Source organism: Trypanosoma brucei, chromosome 9 (assembly GCF_000002445.2).
Source record: "Trypanosoma brucei brucei TREU927 chromosome 9, whole genome shotgun sequence".
Taxonomy (NCBI): domain Eukaryota; phylum Euglenozoa; class Kinetoplastea; order Trypanosomatida; family Trypanosomatidae; genus Trypanosoma; species Trypanosoma brucei.
In genome coordinates, this window is record NC_007282.1 from 1,345,807 (window position 1) to 1,370,704 (window position 24,898).

Below are 24,898 nucleotides of genomic sequence, written 5' to 3' on the forward strand. Positions count from 1 at the left end.
GCTCCTCTTAGTACCTCTGGCCACCCTTTTCATGCCCTACGAGTTTCAGCAGCTTTTCCAACTCCTCTTTCTCCTCCTCCAGAAACTGTGATCGTAACTTTATTTCCTCCTTGACGACCTCCTGCCGAACCTCCTCGCATTTGCGCTGATGTTGAAGCCACTCCTTCTTAAATTGCGACACGTACGCGAGTTGGTCGTCTATCTCACGAATCATGTTGTCAATGACACGTAACGTCCCCTTCGCTTGTCGCCGTTGTACCTCCATGCGAACAATGCGCTCTGTGCGAATTTGCTGCTGCAGTGCTGGGTCCATTCTCTAACTTCAGTCCTTTCCAAAAGTGTTTATTTACTTGTAGCTCCCTCCGTCCCTCCTGCTTTTTTTTGTACCTTCCTTCAAACTAATTTGTTTCTAAACTTTCGTCCAGATTTTCGATCTGAGCTAGTACCCCAGCGCATAACACAAAGAAAACAAAAAAGAAAAAAAAATAAGCGGGGGAAAGGGGAAGCGAACAGGAATAGGGAGAAACAGGGCGAAAAAAAAAAAACGAAGAACAAAGACACACACACACACACACACACGAATAAAAAAAAATTCAAACGCAGTAAGCAAAAAAAAAAACGTACACTGCCACGGCGAACAAAAAATCATCTTTTTTTGAAAACACTACGATCGGATAGCACCGGGAAGAAGAGGGAAAGAAAAAAGAATCCCTCATGTGGTGTGGTGGATGAAAAAAATGAAGAGAGTACACGAAGGTAACCACACCACCGGCACAAAACAACACGGACGAGTAAACGTTTCTGGCACTGTCCAGTGTGTCAATGAGAAAGTTAAGAAGGACGGTGGTAACAATAGTTAAAAAAAAAAAATTAACCCTAAGCAGCGCCTCAGTCGGGAGGGCCGCACTAGAAGGGAAACGCACACAATAAGCGAATGCGCAACCTAAATACAAAAAGCAACCATTAAAAAAAAAAAATGCGAAACACCAAATTACGAAAAAAAAAACATAAATATATATACGCGTGTATGTATAACAGAATGCGCAAAGGTATAAATATATATATATATTTATGTTCGCTTAAAGCCGTACTTGTACCAAGCAACACAAATCCTTTTAACTTCCTCACCAACGTACACGGGTCTAACATGCAACAACACCCTCTATTTTCTCTTTACACTACATCCAGTGGTTCCTCTCCACCAGAATGAGAAAAGGTGTCTACTTACAACATTATAGAGTAGATCGTACTGTACTTAAGTTTTGCCTAACGCTCACAAAAAAGGGGGGAGAGCGCCTTATCTGCCTGCAACACCTCCCCCTCCCCCGGTCCCTCCGCACTTACACACATGTGCTTTAATTACCGCAACGATTACTCCCCTACGGGGGCTCCCAGTGATGGTAACACCGGTAAATCTCGCTTAACACCCTTGCTTGGTAGCAGTCCCCTCCAACTCTCTAGCGCTGGGAGCGATGTTGCGTTCTGCTTGCCTCCGCAGCCGGCGGCGCTGTCATCTCTCAGTGCCGTGGCTTGGGGAGCAAGCGGAGGAAGGCGGAAGGGTCGCGACATCGTAGAATCCTCTGCGTCACACGTACACATGTGCCTTGTCACGGGGCTCGCGGACAAGAGAAGCACTTAAACAACTGTCTATGCCTATTGCGGATTTACACGTAACAACACACATTTGTTAGGAGAGGAGCAATAAAAAGATTACACAAGCAAACTGACGTCTCACGGCCATGAAGATGTACCAATGTAGCGAAAGAACAATGTTCACGGGGCGCGCAAATAAAGAAAGAAAGAAACAGTAATACACTCAATGCGTGTCGTCCCGGCTGCTGGTGAGCCATTTCCAGCACAACACCCCTCCAACACCCGAAGGATAAGCAAAGTCGTTCGCAGCACTACTCAAGATACGATCTACTCCAGTCTAACCACTGAAGATGGAACAACTGTGGAACGTGCTTCACAAGAAGAAAAAGAAGCTCCAGTTGCGGCGCTGCGCATGAAGGACTCACATCCATTCACCTTCCCATGAGAATAAGTTAAATACACTGGAACATGAACAGACAAATAAAAAGACAAAACTGAACAGCGGTGTATAGACATATACATTAACTTATTACCCTCAGCTACTTTCTCTTTTCCTTCTTTTTCTTTTTTTTTTTTTTGGGGGGGGGGGGGGTTAAGTATTTTTTGTCAACAGTCCAGAAAGCACGTTTTGACAACACTTCCGTACGTTTCCCACTCCAATTCGCTATTTTTCCATTTGCTTTCTGCCCAAAACAACAGATTTGTACAAACAACGAGTTACAAAGATGAAAAATGTCCCAAAGGGAAGAGAATGAAGGTACTTCTCTTTTTTTTTCCTGCCCTCTTCCTTCGGTACACCACGGTTTCCCCAGCGCTTTCACATGTCGACGCCACACAACAAATAAAAGGAAAAAGTCCTTCACCATAGTGTGCAGTTCAAACAGCACACATAGACAAACGAAGATTGCTGATATCACACTCCCTCCTTTTCCATCACCTTTAACGAAAGTACAACTAATATGACGAACGAAAGCCCGCACATGCTTCCCACTCTCGCTGCAGAACCGAAGACAGGGGGAGGGAAACGGGGGAAGGCAGGAATGCGCTCCGTTACATTGACCCAAGAATTCAAACCCGGTCCCAGATAACTCGATCTTTCCTGCTTTTCTGCGGCGATGTCGAACCAAGCACTTCATCTGTTGACATTAGGACCCTTTTCACCTCACGGTTACCGCCAATGGCGTAGGGATCGTCGTGAGTCTCAGCAAGTTCATTACAGGGGTCCACACAGTCATCCGAACTCGAGTCTGAAGAACCGCTACTGGTACTGTCCGTTCCGTCGTCACAATATTCCTGATTACTGTGTTCAACTTCCCATGAACCTATCCCGGTAGAAGCGGGACCGCGTGACAGCGTCTGTCGCAAACCGAGGATAGAACGCTGCTGCTCCGCGATCTGCGCGGTACACCGTGCCATCTGGTCCAGGACACGGTACCGCTCCTCTGCCCATTGCTCTTCCAGCTCGCGCTTTTCCCGGCGCTCCTGCTCCAGCTGTTGCTCAAGTGATGCCTTGTCGCGGAAAAGCATATCAATTTGCTTCCCTTGCCGCAACATATCACCAAAGAGAGCACTGTTCTTTGCGTAAGCCGCTTTCAGCAGTGCGTCGAGTTGGAAAACTTGAAGTTGCTCACTCTCCCCCTTCAAGGCTGTTATATCCTTCAGAAGACTTTCAAGACCCGCTATCTTGGTCTTCTGTTGCTCCATCAGAGAGTTGTGTTTTTCGGCGTTCTCGCGCAGCTGCAGCTCATACTGCTCCTTGGCACTTTTCTCCAGCTTGGTTTCCTCCAATGCACGGTTTTGAACGGCCATCATTCGCGCTCGGTTGTCGGACATTTCGCATTTCAGCTGCCGTATTAGTCGCTTATTCTCCTCGTTACGAGTGGAGAGGGCCACCACCTCGATAATCTTTTCTTGTAGTTCCCTGTAAGTTTCCACCTGTCGCGCCGACATCTCCTCGTAAAGAGTCTTCTGATGCTCATACATCTTGACGTAGCGGCGCCGCTCACGCTCAACACGCTCGTATTCGCTACGGGGCACGGTGGATAAGTCCACTTCCGAATTGAATTCTCCTCCTGACGCAGAAGGGCCATGCTCACCGTGGCATGACTGATGAGCAACGTCTAGCCCCAATCGACCCACGGGGCCCGCAACCGGCTCACGCTCGCAGTGAGCCGGGGTGTCCGTTGTTCTAAGGGGACACCGCGGTGCGGGGGATTTCCCCTGCGAGCGATGATGGGCGTTAATGTTCAGCACCTCCGATAGCGGACCACTCTCTTCACGCAAAGCATTAGAAAGATTCCCCCTTCCAACCATTCGCTCGTGTCTAAGGAGCACTCGGCTGGGCGAGTCGGTACGACCAGGAACCGGCGGCGACACACCAAAACAAGTGATGGGCTCAGAGGCCACCAAACCCACCGCACGACGTCCAAAATCGTCCGCGCCGTTTTCCGATTGGACTGCTTCGGGCGTATTATTGCCAGTTAAAGTACGTACAACCATGTGGAAGGTGACTTGCGTGTGGATTCGTGAAAAGAGGTGAACGCTTATCAGCGTGAACTACGGGAGTACCCTTTTCCTCCTTGGTGCATGGACGAGGTAGCAAAAAGTGGAAGTAAATATTTATGAATATGCATGTGCATGGTTAAAGTCATTTGACTGTTTAACAAGAGGCGCCACAGGTATATTTTAAAAATACATCATCACGTAAGGCACCCAAAATTCCTACGCTCAAAAGCGCGGCAAACAAAAAAAAAAGCTAAAGGGACAACAAACAGACATGTAGGAAGAGATAAACGTGACGCGTAAACACCCATACGTAATATGCGTATGATAATGATGAACAGTTGCATCCATTAATATACTACAGTGTCGATAAAGTTTCTCAGATCGAACGTGAATAACACCTAGCCTCACCAGTTTGTCCACTCCGGATCTCGTTCCAGCTGATCCATGTAACCCAAGACACGCTCGGTTATTTCATTCTCGTCATAGCGGCTCCCAAAGAAGTCCACAAACCGGCCCTTAGGGTCGAAGAGAAATATGGCGATGCTATGGTCAATGAGGTAGTCATTCTGCTCTGCGGCCTCCTCGCTCGGAAGCGAGTAGTAAATACGGTAAGATTTGCAGGCATCGCTCACCTGCTTTGGGGTCCCTACAAGCCCAACAAAGCTCTCATGAAAGACACTGAGGTATTCTGCAATCGCCTCCAGGGAATCCCGCCTCGGGTCACAAGAAACGAATAGCGGCACGATTTTCTGATTAGGACGCTTCGCTCGCACAGCATCGATAACTTTAGACATGCGATTCAATTCAACAGGGCATATTTCTGGGCAGTGTGTAAAGCCAAAGTAAAAGAATGCCCAGGATCCCAAGAACTCCGCTTGGGAGACAGGTTCGCCATCTGTATTCACAAGAACAAACGGCCCACCGAGGGCAGGGCGCCCTCGCGTTTCAACGCTAACTCTTGCACTTCCTTGAGAACCAAAGTACCGTTTCTTCGCTTTCTCAGACCCGTACCACAACGTGGCTGCGCACAATACGGTCATACCCGCAAAGACGGAGTACTTACGAAGGGCCTCCCGGTCCTTCTCGATTTCCTTCTCGTCGTCTACACTTGTTCGTGCACCTGAGCCGAGGCGATGTGGCGCGCACAACACCGTCGGCATCAGTTCTGCCCTCCAATGGGACGCAGAGCCGCACAAAACATTTCCTGATACCCGCCGCATTCAATGCTCAAAATCACTTCAAGTGGGTGAACCCTTGCCCTTACTTCCATACTACAATAAGTTGGTTCAGTAAAAAGGCTTAAAGAGAGGAAATGAGCCACAAGGTGCAGCTGACGGATCAGGAATAGCAAAACACATCAACAGATGAATAATGCAAAAACACACACACACACACATATGTGTGTATATACGTATACGCAAATGAAAGCACACAACGGCGTGAGCGACCACGTAGGCAACCCAAACCAATGGACACTCAATAGTTCATGTCGTTCAACTAGCCGCACAGTACGTTAACAAGAACAGGAAAAGTACATAAAAAGAATATATTGCCAAAAATAAAAAAAATTCAAAACAAACACTAATTGTTTTTTAACTCTTTAGTCCAGCATACAATACCCTTGATGTTCTCGTAGAAAGGTGGTGACGAGACAAAAGGTTCAATCATCTTTATCAATAGAAAGGGCGGACCCGCTGCTTTCATTATCATCGCCATCATCACATCGTTCCCCACTAAGGAATTCATGGCGTCGCACTTCGTGCGAGTCCGGTGCGCGCGGCGACGTGGGAGCCCCTCCGAAATTTCCTGAAGAAACACCAGTGGATTTGCGTTGTAAGGGAACACTACAGGAACGAGCCACTGGTTTATCCTCGAGGGCAAGATGAGGTGAGTTTCCCTCGTAAGTCCTTCGGCTTTCATAAAAACCGACAGCCTTGAAGTTCCCCATACGGACGCGCGTCAGGGTGTGGGGCCGTGGAGCCACGACTGTTGCACGCAAGGCAACAAACTTCTGGCGTGCCCTCTCAAGTCGTTTGTCGCGTTTCTCCTCAATAATGCGAAGCCGCTCTTCTATCGTAAGTCGCTTATACCTGGACGGCTCGGGGGTACTGGCTCTATCCTCATCTGCAAATGCTTCTTCTTCCACACATTGAACCACACCCGATCTAGGCGAACTGCAAACAGGTCCACTTCCATTGCAACCATAATCACTAATTCTCTCTAACGAAGGACTACTGCTCGTTCCGTCACTGCCCGACACGCTTCCTGCATCAGTGTTCAACCTGGGTGTCGTTACCATGTTTCGCTCGTCCCTACTATTCATGTCCCTCTCAGTGGGTTTTCTACCTGCAACACGCAACCGAATTCCGTTTCCAAGTTTTGTTTGAGTGCGCCGCCTGGCCTCAACAGGGGGCGGCTGGGTGACGTCTCCAGGCAGTGAAAAGGCTCCGCGCGCGCCACTATGTTTTGTATGGGGTGCATATACGCGGGAATTACTGGAAAGACCTGAACTGTGCGACCTGGACACCGACGTTCTGACATCTGAGCAGCGAGGTGCCACGCCTTTAGAATTCGTCCTGGATTTGTTCACTGTGGAAACAAATGTCGCTTCCACCTCGCCTCGAGCCCTTTCTGCGTTGGAAGTCCATGCAGTCCTGCAGCGGTGTTGAGGTGGCAATTCGAAGTCCTTAAATGACCCCTCCATTCTGCACGGGTTCCTTGGAATCTAACCCACAACCTGCCAACAAAACAACAACAAAGGGGGAATGAGTGGGTAAAAAAGCTGTATCCACGTTTGATGGTTTCAAAAAAAAAACAGGCATACACACCACGATCAGAGGGAGTTGAGAAGGTTTTTTTTTTTCTTTAACCCCTTCCGTCACTTCACTATGCCACACAACCAACAATAACCCAGCCCTCAGCAAAAAAAAAAAACAACAAAAATCGCCTCACAGCGAGCGAAGTTGTACAATGGGCCTAAGAATCATTCCTCTGATATCTGGGACTTTCTCGGAGTCTCCGAGCCGCCTCCACCATCCCTGAAGATATTTCACTTTGCTCCAGCCGTGCGCGTCGCTCCTCACGCGTGAGATCTGATGTGAGCTTCCCATCAGCATTCACCATAATCCCTGACACCTCGTCACGGTACGAGTAACCTTTGGGACCATCATACACCGCTTCTGGTGCATTGGGAACATACTCTGGCGCGAACTCCCGTTTGTAGTACCGCTGGCGATTGAGCTCAATATTATCTAATATATCGTTGCTTCGGCTTGTTTCGCCCATTCGACCAAACATCACGGCAGTGCAGGCAGCCACGATGATTGTACCACGCCATTTTATCCACACAGAACGGAACGGTCCATCCTCACCGTAGCGAGAGAGCAAACTGGCATCTTCGATACCCATCCACCAGGCCTTGAGCCGCGTGAACGGACTAATGAAGCGCCGTCGCCTACCCACTTGCCAGAACCTCAGCACTGACATGGGACTTCTTTTGCATAGCGCCCGCAAAGAGTTAGAGGAGGGGAAAAAGGGAAGTGCAGTACATCTGTAGCACCGGATGCCACTGGAAGGTACAGAGAAGGTAAGGACCTTCCGAGAGGTTTCGGTGCCGCGGCACGGAATCAACTTCACGGCCCAAAATTTCCGTTTGCAAATGAAGCCTCCAAACAACAACAAAGATGAGAAAGGGCCACATAGTAACCAGTTAGACACCGACACATCCAACCCCCTCCCTGAAAAAAAGAAAAAAACATTGCAACCAGCACGCATTTAAAGGAAAGGAAAAAAGCAAAGGAAAAACATTGAGATGAAGACGCATCTCGCATTTCCCGCTCACGTTAAATACACAAACATTTCCCTTTTCCTCCACCGTTATTCCGTTCGCGTTTACATATTCAATTACATTTTCTTCCATATTATTCTCTGTACAGCTGAGGGGTGGAGAAAGGAAGCACACACACACCCCCGCAGTCTCTACTAATTAGTTGGTGTAAAGTGAAAGATAACAACACTGGTGATAATTATGGGGGTCACTCCTGTCAATAGATGCGCCACCTTCTCATACAGGTATCGTGTTTCCAGCTCCTAAACTTTTTTTAAAAAAAACCTGTACCCTTTCCACACGCATCGAAGCAACCATTGGCTTAAAGCTTGCTCCTCTCCCTTTGGACTCCACCACGATCATTGTACTTTTGTTTGAAAGACATACACAGCTCCACTTCACGCCTGCTACCCATAAAAACGGGAGCACGCTGGTGAATTTCCTTCGGAACGACATCAAGCAACCGCCCGTCGCCCGTCAACGCCAAGCCACCTGCTTGTTCAATAAGGAACGCCATGGGTGCAGCCTCATACATGAGCCGTAACTTCCCTCCTGGTTTCTTCTTATCCCCCGGGTAGCAGAAGATCCCGCCATATAACAGGGTCCGGTGGATGTCCGCAACCATAGAACCAATATAGCGAGCGGTGTACGCCTTTTCTCCTTCGTTTTTGATATGATGCAAATATTGCTTGAACCACGCGTCCCAGTGACGGAGGTTACCTTCGTTCACACTGTAAATGGGTCGTGATTGTGGAAGTGTGATGTTTGGATGGGTGTGGATGAACTCACCAACAGTCGTGTCAAGCGTAAAGCCGTTTACACCACTGCCAGTGGTAATAACAAGGTTGGTAGCGGTACCGTACATGGCATAACCTGAGGAAACGAGGTATCTTCCTGAGAGGCGCGGGAGCACCTTAAGAGCGTCTTTTGTAGTTCGCACTTTCGTTCCCTTCGGTAGGCACCAGATGCCCCACACTGAGCCAATAGATATGTTTGCGTCGATATTACTGCTGCCGTCCAGAGGGTCAAAGAATACAACGTAGTCGCCCTGCTGTCCGGAACTGACTACCACAATTGACTCGTCCTCCTCACTCCCCATGAAAGACACGCTGGCAGAGGACATCAGGTAAGCCTTGAAGGCGTTATTTGCAACCACGTCTAACTTCGCCTGCTCGTCACCCGTGGCGTTGGCCCGTCCATCATTAAGATGACCAAAGAGACCTTGCGCACCTGCGCTGCGGATGTTCATCTCAATCACTTTTACGGACGTTTGAATCGCCATCATGAGTAATGTGAACGCCCCACGGCTGCCCTTTGGTTGGTTATGCATTAAGAACTGCATCAACGTGGAGGGGACGCGGCTGTAGTCAGGCATTGCAAATCTGGGAAGAGTGGTGTCGTTAATGAAATTGAAAAACAGTCGCAAAAAAAAAAAGAAAAAGCGTATGCGTATGCGTATGCGTAGCTTAAAAATTACATCCATTTGTTTTCGCGCCAACGCATACGGGTTCGTGGTGACCAAAACAAGAAGTCGTTGAAGATACGGTTTTCAAGGAAAGAAAGAGATGGGAGGAAAAGAAAAAAGTTAGTACACAAACACATGCACGCGAACGCACAAAAGGAGCGGCAAGGGCAGATACACAAACGCACAGATGAAAAGGAAGAGAACGAAAAATAAGATCGAGTGATGGGAAGGACTGCTATCGAAGCAGCGAACAGGGGAAGGAGGTATCGAGAAGTGGAGGGATTAATAATAACAACGAAAATATTCGTACAGCTGCTTACAAACATAAACCCAACACCTCCTTCGAGGCTTCGGGTTCCCCTTTACTTTTTTGTTTTAATATATATATAAATATATATAAAGTAATACATATGCATATATATATATATATATATGCACAACGCTGCCGGCATCTTTCAGGGGTTGGAAGGTAGAAGGAGGGAAGGGACAAAGAAAAACAGTAAGAACAATCCCCCTTTCAAAAAAAAAAACACAAATAAAAGAAAGAAAGAAAGGAGGGTGAAGAAAAAAAAATTACAACAAAGTGCGCGAACGAACCAAGTGTCACATTTCACCCTCGTTCATCAGTTACAGCCCCTCCTCCTTCTCCTTCTTCACATAACATCTTGCCACTCTCGTGCGCCCGCAACTTTTCAGTGGTCCACAGAATAAACGGCAAATCAGAACAAGAAGAAAAATAAATGAGAAGAAAAAAAAAAAGTAGGAATGCAGAAAGTACGACAACAGGTTTTGGAAATAAGGAACAACCCAGCGGCCAGCGACAGTGAGTCACTCAAGTATTCGTAAGGGCCCACTCACCACGCAAACGAAACCCACAAGCCTCGTGCAGATTTACCACAAGCAAACACCCCTCACTTTTCTCCCAAAAGGGCACCGCCGCTTATATCTCCCTGCACTTCACTGAACATCCTCTTGCGGATAATCATATTTATTACTTCTCTCACATTCTGCTTTTTTTTTTTTTTTAAGCTTCCTTTCTCTTATCCTTCCTCTTTTTTCCCCCTTCTGTTTTTATTAGTGTTGATGACAAGAGCAACAATGATGTGGCGTGTCCGCATGATGCCCTTCTCCCTTCTCCCTGACACTCAACTCTCGGGTCAAAGGGGCGGAAATTGAGCCCCATTATTTCCCTATTTCATGGTATGAAATTACCCGACTGAACCGTCCCCACATTCCACCCATCCTCTGAAAGTTGGGTCGGAGGAAAGGAGGGATCACAACAAAAAACACAACAAAAATAAAGAAATCAAAAGAGTGTCTGGAAGAGCGATTAAGAAGAGAAGTGCTTGTTCCTGACATACGCACACACACACACACACACGGTAAGTACATTTTGTTTTTTTTTCCTCTCGCTTTGCATTTCCCTACCCATCTATAAACATAAAAATAATAAATATGAACTCTTACCCTGTCATTCTTGAATTCACACACGCTTCGCCTCCTTTTCCTCATCCCTTCCTTCCTTTTACCTATAGCCCCTACACGATAGTCCTTCTCATACCACTGTTGCGTCTCTCATATTCTTTGTGTTATGAACCACGTACCGCTCTCATTTCATATATATTGTTGATTCACTCCATTTGTCTGTTTATTTATTTGTCTGTTTTTCTTTTTTTTTCTTTTGTCTTTTCCTTCTTACTTTGCTCAAACACATTCCGCACACTACAACATGTTGCCGTGTACTGACAGTTTTGCCTTGGTTCCCGAAATGTTCTCCCACAGTTTGCTTGTTTTCGTTTTTGCTTTCTTTCTTTTCTTTTATATGAAATTTCTCCACTGCTCGCCTTTCCCCTCTCCCCACACACAGACACACAGACACACACATTGAGTTTCACCTCCTTTTCTTCTCTCTTTTTTTTTTCTCTCTGATTCCTTCTCTTTTCATTGTTTCACCGGCACGCGGAGGGTCGCAACGCAGCCAGGAGGGAGAAAAGCCAAAGCAAATGAAGCCAAAGTATGAAAAGAAGGAAGAGAGGGAGGGAGAGAAGAAATGAGAAGTGGGTGAAGGGAAACAACAAAACAAAAACAAAAGATGGAAAGAGAGCTCGAATGGAGTAACGCGCGGATCCGGACATGAGAAGAGCTTTGAGTGACAAAAGGGTAGAAAGAGAGAAGGGAAAAGAGAAAAAATGAAGAACCGAAAGAAAAAAAAAATAAAACAAAGAGAAAGCAGTACGGTACTAGATTTCACACTTATGTGATATTCGTTTTGGCTTCTCTCATTTTCTTTTTTTTCTTTTTTACCTTTAATTATTTTTTACTTATTATAATAATTATTTTTTGTGTGATTCGTCCCAACGCGCTTCTCCATCCCCGCACCTCTTCCCTCCCTTCTACACACACCCCACCTCTCTCCCTCTTTCTCTCGTCTCAACACATCGCAACTCCGTTAGATACATGTATTCCTCCATACCATACATATATATATATATATATACGTATATATGTAAATAAATATATATATATATATATATTATTATTATTATTATTTTTATGTATGTTGATTCGCTTACTTGTCTTTCTCCTTTTTCTGACAGTCTTTTTTTTCATTTTGATTTCTACCTATTCTTATTTGGCGTTCTTCTTTGTTGTTGTTGTTGTTTTTTTTTTCAACGATTCATATCGCATCGCGTTACATTAATAGTTCTTCTCCTATATATATATATATATATATTCGTCTCTCCTTTTTCCGAGTCGCTTCCTTTGATTATAAGAGTAAATCTACCGCTCTTTCATATATCTCACAGCATCTTTTTTACTTCATCTCTCCTGACTCACTTTTAACCATATTTTTTTTATTTTTTTTTCGCACTTATTTTTTTGTTTTCTCACATTTTTAAATTTGGGATTCTTCTCTCACTTAATCTTATATAAGTCTTCATTAATTCATTACTCTGTTCCGTCCTCCTTTTCTCCCTCGATAGACTTTGTTTTCTGTTGGTCTCTATTTCTCCCGTCCCCTTGTATCACATTTCATTTTCTTCTCTCTGCCTTCACTTCTCGTTCTTCCCTTACTGTTTTACCCTCCATCAGATTCTTTTATATTCGTACACTCGCTCACTTCCGTCTACTTCCGCTTTACACCAGTCTCGCTCGTACGTACATTGGTAAGTTTAACTCCACTGCTGTGTAATGCCAGGATACACGTTTCCTTGCATTTGCTGTTGTTGGGGCGGCGGCGGCGGCTGTTGCTGCGGCTGCTGCTGCTGCTGCTGCTGTGGGGGCTGAGGCGGTTGTGGCTGCGGGGGCTGTGGCACGCCGTCCTCGTTCACCACTAACGATATGGCGGGGTTGCTCGTCTTGATGTTATCCATCCGCGAGAACTGAATATCAAGAGTAAAGGTCACCGTCTCACCGATGGTCACCGGTTGGCCTTGCAGGATGTTCTTTACGTTCTCCGCAGTCGCCTTACTGTCAAACTGCACCAACGCCTGCACGCGGTTGTGGTTACGCTGGCTGGACTCGTTCTTGGGTAGGACGACAATTTTCTGCACGGCACCATAGTTGCAGAAGATCTGATAAACAATCATGGGGGTGATAGACGTGGCAGCAGAGACATCGTATTGGGTATTGAACATAGACACCAGCAGCGTTTTGCTTGTGTGCTGCGTGGCGGTGAGCTCCTGGTGATTGCTGTACCGAATGTATACACGGCGGCCGTCAATCTCAGCGTACCCGGCCTCTCGGAAAAAATCTACCAGTTGCTGAGCGCTCTTGGTGGATTCCATCTCTACGAGCGCCTGGTTCATCTGCCGAAGCATCACAATGTGCTTGATATTTCCAAAATTCTGCACAAGGTTTTGTATGCTCAACTGAGTCACGTTGGGCGTTATATTACGCATATGAATGACACGGCTCACCTCCCCTATTTCGTTATTGCGAGTCCGCGGCGGGCGTTGCACCATCTGACGACCGATCTGTAGCTGCTGTGGTTGCTTTTGAGCGTCAAAACCACCCCTGCCTTGGCCAGGGTTACCGTAGTTCTGCATCATTCCAGGGTTCCCATGCTGGGACACCTGAGGCGGCATCATGTTCTGATAGGGCATCATATTAGGAGCGCCGTACAGACTGTTTTGAGTAAAAGGTTGGCTGTACATTTGACCCCCTTTAAATCCTTATGAAACACAACTGCTAACCTGTTGAAAATAATTGTAACGATGGAGAACAAGAGCAGGGTGATCAAAAGACCAACACAATGGCACAATGTTTGCAGTCAGGGAACGGGTCAGGAAGCAAAAGTTCAGCACCCCTTTTCCCTTCACGCTGTTCGGTGCTACGGGACCTTGTGATGATATATGTGAGAAACAAGTTGCCAAACCCCGATTGCTCTGTACATCAGGGTCAATGGTTGCCGCCTTGTCAAAGCTTAATACGACAATACCCCCATGACTGAAAGAGTTAATAAACAAGGTAAGAAAACAAATAAGAAGTGTCATATTGTCATAATTTCTTCTGCTAATTTTTACACACTCTTTATAACCCCTTCCCTGCCCACGACTCGTGACGTTCACCTCATCCTCCAACAGGACTGCTACGGCAGTGCAAGGTCCAGGATGAATGAAAATGAGCCGAGTAACAAAAGAGAAGGAAAAAACGAGGAAACCAACAAAGTGAAAAACAAGTTGGAAGGGAGCATAGCGCTTGTTTGGCAAACCAACAACGTTCAGATGCCCCTCCTGGACGAATAAAGGGAGTGGGGAGTGAAAGGCTTCAGCAAGAGAGCTCTCTCCAGTCCCCCATATTTTCCATCAAAAATGGAAAACAACAAAATATGTGTAACAACGGTAAACACAAACGTTAGCGTCAAAGTAGTGGTCGTCGCTTAACTGTAAAAACAAGTATGTATGGACGCACGCACGCAAGCACACGTTTTAGATGCAGTGTAGTATATTTATCTATGGTTATCTATGAAAGAGCTTTTTGAAGCTCCGCCAGGCGCTTCGACGTGTGTAGGGCCAGGGTATCAAGCCGCTCGCGCTCCCTGCGAGAGTAACGGGCATTTGCGCCGCCAGCTTTCAACATATGCCCTGAGGAAGCTGGCGCGGGACCCGTCCCAAGCCAGGGGGGTCGGTTGGTGGGAGTGATCGTTCGCTTGGCAGACGCAGTGCGGCGATTTGGTGTCTTCTTGGCCGCAGTTACTGCAGCGTACATGTTGAACCTCTCTGGAACGGGTTTGTTGGTTGGTCGCCCACTTGCGATCCCCACACGTCTCTTGGCTGGACTAACGGACTTTGATTTTGGTTTTTCTGAGGGTCGAGAGGGCGCCGAGCCGTACAACTGTGACAAGTCGGCCACTACGCTAGGGACCGTAGAACTTTTCCTCGGTTGGCACTGAAGGAGGCAAGAATCTAATGCCAGTAAGGGTGTAGCCACAGTGTGAGAAACTGCACCGGCCCTCTTGTGCTCATGCCACGTCGGCACGTCTGAAGGGTACACCTCGCGGGTCGGCACCACGGTTACGAACGAAACGGGGGACCCGGAGACGGCCAGTGGCGACGCACTGGGCGCTAGATCACTTCCTGCTTGCGCGTCGAATGTGTATTCAGCGGTCTGTTGATATTGCTTTTGTGGACTTGGCCGCGTCACCAGTGATCCCCTCTGTTGGCCCGAGCCCAACCACTCAGCCTCTGTAGTGGTTTCGTTCGTGAACCGGAACCGCGTAGGGGAAGGCGACCCCGATGTCGTTCCATTTACCTCATCAGTTATGTAGCCCTCGGCAGTTGACGAAGCATTCGTACACACACTTGGCTGCTCTCGACAGGCTGGTTGCTCGTCATTCCGCTGCGTACTTTCTATTCTCCAGAAGGATGGCGCGTTCAAGGTAATCAGCTGCTGCTCAAGAGCCGCCGTTCGGCTTCGCGCTACATCTAGCATTGCAGATCCCTCAACAGCGGACGCGTGGGCAAACTGCAGCGATGACTGCTTCTGAAGTAGAGTGCGCGACTGTTGGATAGCTCGCTCCATATCCTCAGCAGTGGTGTTTGCACGGAGCAACTCAGCGTTCATTTGATTCAGACTGGAAAAGGTAAGGTCCATAGTCTGCGTTGAAGGGATGCCACGTGACACTGGATATGTGCTGGGTGATACTGTGCCAATCGGCGCCGGAAACGATCTGGCCACAGAATCCTCATTTTCCTTTGCACCGGAGCTTGGGTCGGTTTGAATAATTGCGGGACTCTCCACCGCTCGTTTCTCTTGCGCAGAAACAGTATCGCTCTGCAGCGGCAAGGTAACCACTGGTGGTGGTGCAGGTTGCAATGGCATCGTATCATTCTCTACCTTCACGGGTTGCCCTACACACATAGCGGTGTAGCGCGGTGCTTGCACAACAGGTGCAGCAGCAGCAAGGCGCTGTGCCCGTGAATGGATGTCCAAAAGCTCCTGGTTCATTTCTAGGAGGCGATCCTTTTGCTGAATTGTATGGCGAAGAAGCTGGGCTTGCTCGATTGCGCTCAGCCCCACCTGCGATCGTTCATCTGACGCAACCTCAGCCCTTGGGTAAGATGAGAACTCTTGAGGTTTAGACCGAACCGCTTCCATTAGAGCTTGGAAGTTGGTTGCCTGTATTTCTTCGTGTTTGACGAGCATCTCTCTCACGACATCTAAGATTTCGTTGTCGCGCTTAACTTCTGTACTTGGCATCCCCACTGGGACACACATTGCCCCGCCCGCTGTCGTAGATGGCGCTTGCCCAAGTGAGGAAGCGGGAGCTGACGGATGCATTGGTGTCGGAGCAGGAACACATTCCGGGACCGCCATATTTGCGGTGACCGTCACAGGTACAGGGACCAATACCGCACCAGCGGAAGTTCCTAGGGCACCGGGGCCTCTCATCTTGATCTCGTCCACATAGCGGTTAAATGCAACCGCCTCTGATGGTGTGAGTATCGCCTGTTTCGAAACAGAAGTTGGCAATGGCGCCGGTGACGGAGCGACATCGCCAGTTCCCACAGGAGTAGTGCCTGCCAATCCCACCATCACCTCTTTTCCAGGTAAAGCGTTCGCTGAATCTGCAACGTTGTGAAGCGGAGGTGGCACCCCTGAAGAAGGAGCCGCCACCGTAGGGCCCTGGGTGGGTAGCTCCATGATCTGGCCGGTGGTAACTGCGCTTACTTTGGGCCCTTCAGCTGATTCAGTAGCAAAGAGAGTCGTTTCGGGGACCAACATTTCATCATCCATAATGCGCTTATCCTCGTGTTCCTGCGTGCAAGATGACACAACGCACTGTACCCGCTTTCCATTCACTACAGAGGGTGAAGGAGACGCCGACACGGCCGTGGGTACGTGAAGAGTTAGGAGCGAAGGTGGTCTGACAAACACGTCGCTCGGCGGCACAGGCGGTGGCAACAAAGATTGTGGAGCCGCGAGGGAAGCTGAAGGTGCGCTGAACTGCGGCAGTCCGGCAAGACGTCTGGAGCTGCCAACATTGTCCAATGTTTGATCACACGCCGTGTTTATTTTCCCTAATGCAAATAAGGTCACATGGGGAACACGGGGTTTAGATCGAAGCGACAAGAGCTGTGGTAGCGCCCTAATCCGTGCATCTTCAAGATCCAAACGTCTTCCTGCAGTCTGTTTCGGGAAAGAGTCAGCCATACTTGATGGCAAGGGTGGCGGTTCAAGCGTACTTTCGAATTTCAGTAATCGAATGGCCCGGCCCCCTTCGTCTGCCGAAGGATTTAATGGATACACTAATCGTTTCCGCGGTAACACTGCGTGATAAACCGAGGGTGACACGCCGCGTGATCCACAAATATCACATGTCCTGTGTTTGGCACAGCGGTATCGCTGTCCAGAATGTCTTTTGCACCGATGATGTGAGTGACGAGTATTCAGTATGCTCCGTTCGTCAACGTCCACGTGCCGTGCCGACGGCTCAGTCGTCAGTGTCGTGTATGAAGTATTGCTCTCCGCTAAAGTGTTCAGGTCCTGTCTCACGGCTCTACTGGAGGGGCGACTGCCTGCATCCACGTTAGCCGCACCATCGGCCTCCCACCACGCAACGTAATCCGGGGTAAACAACGCCGAAACCGTAGACCGCACAGGAGCGGCAGCATACAACTGTGAAGATGAAGGCTTTACTTCAACTCGCGTCTGCCGCGACAGTGAGGAAGCGGTAGATAAATCCGTTATCAAACGCTCTTCATTCTGTAGTGTCAGTTTCTGGGGTGTTAGGGGCTCTGCACTTGCTGCTGGTAAGGCGGGCTGGGACACGGAAGCAGGCGAACGAATAGCTGCGGGGGCATCTGACAAAGATTCCTTTGAAGGGGGCCCCTGCAGCACGGGTTCAGTTGTCTTTGACGGCATCAATGCGTGCACACGTACGGGTGGTGAGATGGTGCAAAGTTGCTGAAAGAGAGCGGCGCCAAGCTGGGGAGAAAGTTCGTCTGCAGGTTCCGAACCACTATCGCAACAACTGAAGATCCGCTTGCGGGTATGTTCAACACACTCCGTGTGCGCCTCCACGGTGCGTTCGAGTGGCCATACTGCATCCACCCAATCGGTATTCACTAAACGCCGACGAGACTCCAGGTCGTGACTTCCCGGCCAGTCGGGTACATCGGCACCACCACCCCTCGACCAGATAAAGTAGTCTGTCCCCTTCATGTTGCCAGAACGGGCGGTTGCCACCTCGTACCTCCCAAGTGGTTCCAGGGGTCGCTGACAATGAGGGCCCTCACCGTCAGATTGCTGTATTTTGGTCAAAGAGTCCACCACACCGTGTTGATACCGACTAAGTGATGCAACCGTTGTGCTTCTGACGCCAGACAACTCCAACATCTCCAACAAGAGGGTGGCCAGTCCACAGTTACGAGTGCAGGTTTCCACTGACTTCTTAGCCACGTCCACGCACCGCCACTGCAGTGCTTCTACAGGCAGTGACGTCCCCTTAAGACCGTTAATAATGTGTAACAATTCTTTGCAAGCATGGACGACTGAACTAGCGTCCTCAAGATCCTGCAAAAGTTCAGTAACTTTGTCCTCCGATTGGTACGAAAAACTGACGAGGCCTAATAGGCGGAAACACAGAACAAATGTGCGAGACACAACTGATCCGCCGGAAGATACCTGCATGAAGACTGACCCTGCGTCATGTTGCGCCGCGTTGGCGGAGACCAAGCAGGCAGCGACATCCCCTACTTTGTACGGTGACCATACCTCAACGGCGGCCCACAATTTCTCGAGCTTCAACAACAGAATTCGCAATCTCTCGCGACAGGTTCCCACAGATACATCTCGGAGCGGGTCCTTTACTTCGTCGAGGAGAAGAGCAGCCATCACGCTTGCAGAGTAATTATTTTGCGCTGCTATTACACGGTCTGTCATTGCGTGCAGCACAGCAGCGATTATGAGCGCCCGCAGCTCGCCGCTGAGAACATCCCCCATACACTGCCATAGACTCGTGTTGAAATTGTCGTCGTTTACTGAGCCATTGCACAGCACCTGCATAATATGTGAAGGCGTGGTGCCTGACAGTATCCGTCTGAAAAGCTCTGCTTCTGTTAGGGACACTGAAGCTGCACAATCCGCAAGCAGAGATGTGTTGTCATTGAGTGATCCAAGCTCCACCATCTGCTGCGCCATGGGAAGCGCGAACACCTGCACGAACGTGAACATGGCGTGGTAACGTCGCGCCGAGAGCATAGCCAGTAATGCAGCGGCGCAGGGGGGTGTTTGCTGAGTGTCGGGTGCAGAAACACAGAGAAGGTCTGCAGAAAGCGCAAGTGTATAATCGAACAGTTCCGACTCATTTGTGACTGACGGCGAGACCAACACAGCGGTGCTTGCGGTCCGGCTCGTGCAGCACCGTAGCTGACCAACCTCGTTGATGTCCACAAAAACTTCCACGTCCAAACACGAGGCGAGAAGAACGACCCCAAGCGCGTGTATAATGTGAGAAGTGTTTGCTCTCGCGGAGACAACATGCGTTCCGTCAGACATGATAGTCACTGAAACCATTCGTCGCACACATTCCTCAGCGAGTGGAAGTGCGATGCGCTCCGCCAAATTATCCAGTACAAAGAGTACCTCATCGTCAAGCTTCCTCGCGAAACTCTTCCAGGTTAACTTCAGCTCATCGGATACGACACTCAAAAGCCTTTCCGTTGCTCGTTCCTTCTCTTCCTCCGTACCCTGGCATTGTGCATAGCAATCCAGAAGACTGATGAAAAAGTGGTCGGTATAAACCACCGTGTTGTCACGACCGCGCTTCGCCAACATCTTCTGAACAAGCAACGCAACGTTCCACAGCAACCTCCAGTCCTCCACCTCCTGGGGTGGAGCTGCGGCCAAAATCCCCTGAAACACACGCTGAACCAAAAACGCTTCACTCTGCGTGGAACCTGCGCACTGCAGCATTGGAAGCAACTTTTGAAACACTGCCTGCAGGACACCTATCTCATCTTCCTCCGCAAGTTCGTCAATGAACTGAAGGCAACGAGCAAGTGAAACAGCGCGTCGCTCAGGCCCTCCTTCACCACTGGAAAGAAAACTAAAAACGTCACGCGGTATGTCCTCACCCACGGAAAGACCCGTAACCCTCAGTCCCACGCTTAGAATGCCATTAGTGCACACGAATTCGCTGTTTGAGACCTGAAGGAGATGTGTTGCGCACGCAAATCCTTCGCTGTAGAGGGAAGTATCACCACGCAATTTCGAAGGGAGGCAGAACGGCACTGTGTTATTGGTTCGATTATCATCTGCAAATACAGCAAAAGCACCACCAAACATTTCGGAAGCGTACAGTCGGTAATCCTGGGAAAGCAAAACAACTAAGTCAACGCTGCCACTTTCTTGCCCTGTTGGGTGTGGTAAACTTAACCACATCACGCCACGCGGAATGCCAGAAATGCTAAGCCTTGTGCAGCTGGCCATCATATCCATATTCAGCGGGGAGCGCCGCAGGTGTGTGACGTAGCTGTGGCCACCAACGGAAACAAAAGCAGCGTAACGTAGCTGCTGCTTGTCAACATATAATTGGCAGCGTGGATGGGCGTAATCACTGACTTCGCCCTCTGGCACACGGAAGATCTGACTCTGGTAACGCGTGTGAAGTGTTGCATCACGATCGTTCAGGGAAAAAATGATTTCCTGCATTGTAACACAAAATGGTGCAGCTGCAGACCGCGGCGGACCTCCGCCATGCACAGTTTTTTTATTGCTGCTGTCACCGTCCATATACGTCTGATCGAACACCGAAAGCGCCAATTCAACTGTCGGCGCTGACACAGCGCTCGTCACGCTCGCGGGGGACCCAACGGAACACCTCGCGACCGATACCACACGCTCGCTTTGAATGCATATGCAGTTGGGTATACCGAATGCTTCTTCCAACCTGAAGCGCCGCCATAGTTTTCCTTCAAGGGACCCAATTATCACATGCATATCACCCATGGGGGCGGCCAGCAGCGCAACAACCACAAGACCAGATGTCGTCTGCTTGAGACACGATCGATGGATATGAAGTTGTGAGGTAAATCTTTTACCTTTATCATCAGCCGGTAGCAAAGGCGCGACAATAGTCTCGAAGTCTTCGCTATAATCCTTAGGAGAACCGACAAGGTGTGTCGGCTTTGGCACACTGTGTTCCATCATTGCGAGTCCAAGTTGCCGTCCCTTGTCGTGATGGAAAAACACAATCGTGTAGAGGCTGTCACATGCCGCGTCCACAACACGAGTGACGTACTTTCCTGCACCGTGTAAAGCCACGACCCCCTTTTTCTCGCGCCAAAAGCGCAGCTCGGCAACTTTTTCATCGAGAAACAGGACGTAAAGCTCCTCCCCTTGCTTTCTGAAACAGTCGATGATTCGTGTGCGGCCCGGCTTTTTTCCAGTGCCCATGCACATGGCTGCGGAGGGTGAGAGCGCTACCACATTCATTTTCGTTTCTTCCAAAGGAAGAAGAGTAACGAACCAAAGTAAGTACGATGGGTGTCGACTTCGTTTTAAAAATAAATAAATAAAATCCAGATGAAAGCCTTGCACCGGTTGTGTGCACTTCTACGTGTGAATGGGAGAAGAGTCTGGCAGAAAGAAATGGGGAAAAAGCAAATGTAGGCGCATGTATACGTTAAGAACGGAACGACAAAATTAAAAGGGTGACCAATGATAACTGCGGATTACACGATTACTTCACTTTCGTGTTTGCCACCCAACCCACTATTTAACACACACACACACACACACACACACACACACACACACACGAAGCTGCAAGAGGTTAGGAGGAACCTCCCTGTCTTAACCAATGAATCATATCATCCTTCGAAGCCTGAGGATGCAACATGAGGTACTGACGCAGGGCGAGAAGCGCAGGCCCTATTTGCGGTGGTTCAAGTGGAACCAGTTTTGCCAGTTCGTTTCCCCTCAGAGGCAGCGGCCGTGAGAAGGCGTCAAGGAGTCCGGGTACCTGCTCTAGAGCCAACAGCAGGCGGTCAACAACACACCCCGAACCCTCAACGTCACCGCCGGCCAGTAGATCACAACGATGCTCAATAAGGATAAAGGCTGCAAAGACTATGTTAAATGCTGATGGAATTGTCTTCTTGTCATTAAGGTCGTTTAATCCCTTAAATATCGCGAGCTTCGCTGCCGTTGTAACTTCGCCGTCGGAAATTTCACATACATTCAGTCCCTCCCTCTTTAGGGTGTTATAACACTCTATCATCCGCCGAACGGTGTTGTAGGACGACACTGGCAGTTTCAATCCGTTTACACATAAAGCGTACAGGCGGTCCTCAATCTGGCTTTGAGAAACTCCCCGATAAAAGCCCAAACAGCTAATGAAAATCATTGCAATCAGCTTGTCCGGTGAATCTGGTGAAAGTTGCACTTTCGAACCACTCCTTGAGAAAAGGGGGACCAATGTTCGGTTCAATGACAAGAGGCACTCAAGGCCAGTAGAGCCCGCCTCACCGTTGTAGGCCAGGTGTTCCGTTCGCTCCACCTCGGCAGTAACACATCCCTTTTTACTGCTTTTGAGATGGAGCTCCACTAAAATGACCTCCCGAAGGAGGTTTAGTTCGTGAAGTGTTTCAATGCACTTCTCTGCGAATGGTCCTGAAAGCATTTTCACCAACTCTTTCCCCACACGTTCCCTTGAAACCTTCAAGGTCACCTTTTTCAACAACTCTTTGTCTACACAACGAAAAATTGACTCATCCAACACAAACCCCAACTCACCTAACTGACCGACGAATCGAACGCCGCGGAGCAATCGCAGGGGATCATCAGTGAGTGTTTCCTTCGGGTCCAATGGGCAGCGAAGAATGCGGCGGTCCAAATCCTCCAACCCTGTAGTGTAGTCCTCCACTTCCTTAGTATGGAGATTATAGAAGAGCGCATTGACGGTGTAATCACGCCGTAAGGCATCCTCTACTGTGGTAGCTGGTCGGACAACCGGAATGCGTGAATCCGACCTGGTGTACTCATCGTGCCTAAGTGCGCAGAACTCTATTGGGGTATCATACACACACACTGTTGCTGTTTCAATGTGCTTCGATAGTTCGGGGTTCACACGAATCACGCTGACTGTTCGTGCTGTCATCCCAAGCGCTTCCTGGTGGGAGGCGACTTCACGCGCGAAGAGTTCACCAGAGACGTGTCTTGTGGTAGCTGATTCAATAGCGATGTCGATATCTTGCGAGTGCAATCCGAGTAGGGAATCACGCACCCAGCCACCAGCAACGCGCAGAGTGGCGTTTATGTTTCGCTCTTCATTGACACGAAGTAGAAAATCAAATATTTTCTCGTGTGCCACTGCAACAGGTTTGCTCAATCTAACCTTCTTTGGTAGCAACATCACTGAAAAAAATAAAAGAAGAAACAAAGAGGAATGATTTGCACGAGAGTGGAAAGCAGCAAAGAGGAAATCCCTGAGGGACCGTCAAAAAAAGCCAAACCCACGTCATTCCACCTTCTGGGAGAAAAAACGTTGAATTTCGCAGCACCATTCATTCGGTGAGTGAAGTCACATACATGGGTGTCCTCTAACTTTCTTGCAGGCTCGCTGCCCTCAGTTTCTCCAACGCTTCGGCGTTCGCTTGAGCAAGGTCACGAAGCTTTACTCGCCACTTTACATCAATCTTTGTGTTATCAATAACCAAGGAACACACTCTAGGGTTATCCTCTAAAAGAGCATAAAGACTAACCGCAGCACCTTCGCTGATGTAATTGTCAGAAACATTGAGACGCTCGAGCGTCGGGTGTTTCACCAGTGTAATGCATAAAGCCCGAATGGCATTGTTACGAAGGCCATTTTCGGCAAGGTTGAGCTCCTTCAGATTTTGGCACCGCTCCACAACAGCGAACAGAGGAAGAGCCCCCTTGTCACCCAGGTAGTTGGAGCTAACATCAATACTCTCAATTACCGTGCACGCAGTGTACTGGGAGAGGATATCAAGCATACCACTGTTCGGGCTTATACGGGATTCCACACATGCCTTTACGTATACATCCCGCGGTGGAACCGGCCTCGGTCGGATGATCTTGCTACCTGTTTTCCTTAATGGCCTCGCGCTGCGGGGAGGCATTCGCTCCTTAACCCTCACTGCCCCTCACGGTTGCGAAAGCACCCGCTCTTTGGGTGCAAATAGGAAATAAACAAAATTAAAGCAAAGCAAAGGCGATGAAGCAACGTCGCGGAGATATGCAACACGAAAGCACATGAACACGTATGCACAAGCCTGAATGGGGTGCCACTGTCACCTTTCACTACAGGAAGAAAAATGATGCCCCGGGGGGGGGCATATGACCCTCAACCTCGTACTACGCTAGTTTCCAAGAGGGAGCAAGTATTTCCCAAACAAACGATACTTCACAAAGAAACAAAAAAAACCTACTGAATATGCGATTTGCCCTTCCCTTGGAATATACTGGTCGCTACGCCCATATCGTCTTCTGTCCCTGAACTACGGAGCCGCACTGCTGTCCATACATCTTAGTACTTCCACCACAGGAACGGGGAATTGTCCTTCGACAATGTTCCCTTGCTATTCACGCACGGGTAGACGCGGTTCATTCCAGTCACCAGGGAGTACGAAGCGAAGACGCATCCAACAGCCGAAAATGCACAAAGGGCGTAAAAGCCCTTAAGCGTATTTGCCATCGTACGCTGGCCGCGGGCGAAAGTAGTTTGCTCATGACCCAATGGCTCCTTAATGAGTTGGTGGCCAAGACGGGAGTACGACCGACGAAGCATTCTTCACTTTATCGTAGAAGGTGCAATAGTATGCCAATGTATATGCGCGTCTCCTACGTGCAATCACTATGGGGAAAAACCTAGCAGTTGTAATGTAAGTGCACAAATCTGCGAGTTTCGTGGACAAATAAAAAGAATGGGGGAAACCAAGCGAGCTAAACATGTACACAACGACTTGGGATAGAAGGCGGTAACGCATTGCAAACATATATCATTTGTTTTCGTTTTACCTAATTCACACCTCTTTTCA

At 48.8% G+C, this 24,898-nt stretch overlaps 14 protein-coding genes across 14 annotated transcripts, besides 19 other annotated features; 2 read left to right on the top strand and 12 right to left on the bottom strand.

Moving 5' to 3' along the window:
* Window positions 1-7: 7 nt before the first annotated feature.
* On the bottom strand, window positions 8-313 carry Tb09.211.0485 (hypothetical protein, conserved; the record flags this gene model as incomplete). The annotated part of the gene is made up of 1 exon (XM_822097.1): window positions 8-313. The coding sequence occupies one exon, from the start codon at window positions 311-313 to the stop codon at window positions 8-10; it is 306 nt and encodes a 101-aa protein (XP_827190.1).
* Window positions 314-461: 148 nt separating this feature from the next.
* Window positions 462-557: a sequence feature (A-rich).
* Window positions 558-579: a microsatellite.
* Window positions 580-619: a sequence feature (A-rich).
* A 431-nt stretch (window positions 620-1,050) lies between these two features.
* Window positions 1,051-1,073: a sequence feature (AT_rich).
* A 1,059-nt stretch (window positions 1,074-2,132) lies between these two features.
* Window positions 2,133-2,459, bottom strand: Tb09.211.0490 (hypothetical protein, unlikely; the record flags this gene model as incomplete). The annotated part of the gene is made up of 1 exon (XM_822098.1): window positions 2,133-2,459. One exon carries the CDS (start codon window positions 2,457-2,459, stop codon window positions 2,133-2,135), a length of 327 nt encoding a protein of 108 aa, XP_827191.1.
* Window positions 2,137-2,171: a sequence feature (T-rich).
* Window positions 2,460-2,661: 202 nt separating the features above from the next.
* On the bottom strand, window positions 2,662-4,092 carry Tb09.211.0500 (hypothetical protein, conserved; the record flags this gene model as incomplete). The annotated part of the gene is made up of 1 exon (XM_822099.1): window positions 2,662-4,092. One exon carries the CDS (start codon window positions 4,090-4,092, stop codon window positions 2,662-2,664), a length of 1,431 nt encoding a protein of 476 aa, XP_827192.1.
* Window positions 4,093-4,502: 410 nt separating this feature from the next.
* Tb09.211.0510 (cytochrome c oxidase assembly factor, putative) lies at window positions 4,503-5,318 on the bottom strand (the record flags this gene model as incomplete). The annotated part of the gene is made up of 1 exon (XM_822100.1): window positions 4,503-5,318. One exon carries the CDS (start codon window positions 5,316-5,318, stop codon window positions 4,503-4,505), a length of 816 nt encoding a protein of 271 aa, XP_827193.1.
* A 440-nt stretch (window positions 5,319-5,758) lies between these two features.
* Tb09.211.0520 (hypothetical protein, conserved) lies at window positions 5,759-6,802 on the bottom strand (the record flags this gene model as incomplete). Its single annotated transcript, XM_822101.1, has 1 exon — window positions 5,759-6,802. One exon carries the CDS (start codon window positions 6,800-6,802, stop codon window positions 5,759-5,761), a length of 1,044 nt encoding a protein of 347 aa, XP_827194.1.
* Window positions 6,803-7,074: 272 nt separating this feature from the next.
* Tb09.211.0530 (hypothetical protein, conserved) lies at window positions 7,075-7,872 on the bottom strand (the record flags this gene model as incomplete). The annotated part of the gene is made up of 1 exon (XM_822102.1): window positions 7,075-7,872. The coding sequence occupies one exon, from the start codon at window positions 7,870-7,872 to the stop codon at window positions 7,075-7,077; it is 798 nt and encodes a 265-aa protein (XP_827195.1).
* Window positions 7,873-8,246: 374 nt separating this feature from the next.
* Tb09.211.0540 (fructose-1,6-bisphosphate cytosolic) lies at window positions 8,247-9,299 on the bottom strand (the record flags this gene model as incomplete). Its single annotated transcript, XM_822103.1, has 1 exon — window positions 8,247-9,299. The coding sequence occupies one exon, from the start codon at window positions 9,297-9,299 to the stop codon at window positions 8,247-8,249; it is 1,053 nt and encodes a 350-aa protein (XP_827196.1).
* Window positions 9,300-9,767: 468 nt separating this feature from the next.
* Window positions 9,768-9,823: a microsatellite.
* An 85-nt stretch (window positions 9,824-9,908) lies between these two features.
* Window positions 9,909-9,962: a sequence feature (A-rich).
* Window positions 9,963-10,744: 782 nt separating this feature from the next.
* Window positions 10,745-10,770: a microsatellite.
* A 258-nt stretch (window positions 10,771-11,028) lies between these two features.
* Window positions 11,029-11,091: a sequence feature (T-rich).
* A 194-nt stretch (window positions 11,092-11,285) lies between these two features.
* Window positions 11,286-11,335: a sequence feature (T-rich).
* A 205-nt stretch (window positions 11,336-11,540) lies between these two features.
* Window positions 11,541-11,618: a sequence feature (GA-rich).
* A 76-nt stretch (window positions 11,619-11,694) lies between these two features.
* Window positions 11,695-11,731: a sequence feature (AT_rich).
* A 132-nt stretch (window positions 11,732-11,863) lies between these two features.
* Window positions 11,864-11,923: a microsatellite.
* Window positions 11,924-12,061: a sequence feature (T-rich).
* Window positions 11,947-12,090, top strand: Tb09.211.0550 (hypothetical protein, unlikely; the record flags this gene model as incomplete). Its single annotated transcript, XM_822104.1, has 1 exon — window positions 11,947-12,090. The coding sequence occupies one exon, from the start codon at window positions 11,947-11,949 to the stop codon at window positions 12,088-12,090; it is 144 nt and encodes a 47-aa protein (XP_827197.1).
* A 12-nt stretch (window positions 12,091-12,102) lies between these two features.
* Window positions 12,103-12,123: a microsatellite.
* Window positions 12,124-12,235: 112 nt separating this feature from the next.
* Window positions 12,236-12,256: a sequence feature (AT_rich).
* Window positions 12,257-12,562: 306 nt separating this feature from the next.
* Window positions 12,563-13,546, bottom strand: Tb09.211.0560 (uncharacterized protein; the record flags this gene model as incomplete). Its single annotated transcript, XM_822105.1, has 1 exon — window positions 12,563-13,546. One exon carries the CDS (start codon window positions 13,544-13,546, stop codon window positions 12,563-12,565), a length of 984 nt encoding a protein of 327 aa, XP_827198.1.
* Window positions 12,634-12,667: a microsatellite.
* Window positions 13,547-13,564: 18 nt separating the features above from the next.
* On the bottom strand, window positions 13,565-13,885 carry Tb09.211.0570 (hypothetical protein, unlikely; the record flags this gene model as incomplete). The annotated part of the gene is made up of 1 exon (XM_822106.1): window positions 13,565-13,885. The coding sequence occupies one exon, from the start codon at window positions 13,883-13,885 to the stop codon at window positions 13,565-13,567; it is 321 nt and encodes a 106-aa protein (XP_827199.1).
* Window positions 13,886-14,354: 469 nt separating this feature from the next.
* Tb09.211.0580 (hypothetical protein, conserved) lies at window positions 14,355-21,329 on the bottom strand (the record flags this gene model as incomplete). The annotated part of the gene is made up of 1 exon (XM_822107.1): window positions 14,355-21,329. The coding sequence occupies one exon, from the start codon at window positions 21,327-21,329 to the stop codon at window positions 14,355-14,357; it is 6,975 nt and encodes a 2,324-aa protein (XP_827200.1).
* Window positions 21,330-21,392: 63 nt separating this feature from the next.
* Window positions 21,393-21,415: a sequence feature (AT_rich).
* Window positions 21,416-21,615: 200 nt separating this feature from the next.
* Window positions 21,616-21,655: a microsatellite.
* Window positions 21,656-21,669: 14 nt separating this feature from the next.
* Tb09.211.0590 (tRNA nucleotidyltransferase, putative) lies at window positions 21,670-22,995 on the bottom strand (the record flags this gene model as incomplete). Its single annotated transcript, XM_822108.1, has 1 exon — window positions 21,670-22,995. The coding sequence occupies one exon, from the start codon at window positions 22,993-22,995 to the stop codon at window positions 21,670-21,672; it is 1,326 nt and encodes a 441-aa protein (XP_827201.1).
* An 82-nt stretch (window positions 22,996-23,077) lies between these two features.
* On the top strand, window positions 23,078-23,287 carry Tb09.v1.0600 (hypothetical protein, unlikely; the record flags this gene model as incomplete). The annotated part of the gene is made up of 1 exon (XM_822109.1): window positions 23,078-23,287. One exon carries the CDS (start codon window positions 23,078-23,080, stop codon window positions 23,285-23,287), a length of 210 nt encoding a protein of 69 aa, XP_827202.1.
* Window positions 23,288-23,437: 150 nt separating this feature from the next.
* On the bottom strand, window positions 23,438-23,980 carry Tb09.211.0600 (hypothetical protein, conserved; the record flags this gene model as incomplete). The annotated part of the gene is made up of 1 exon (XM_822110.1): window positions 23,438-23,980. One exon carries the CDS (start codon window positions 23,978-23,980, stop codon window positions 23,438-23,440), a length of 543 nt encoding a protein of 180 aa, XP_827203.1.
* Between the last annotated feature and the right edge of the window lie 918 nt (window positions 23,981-24,898).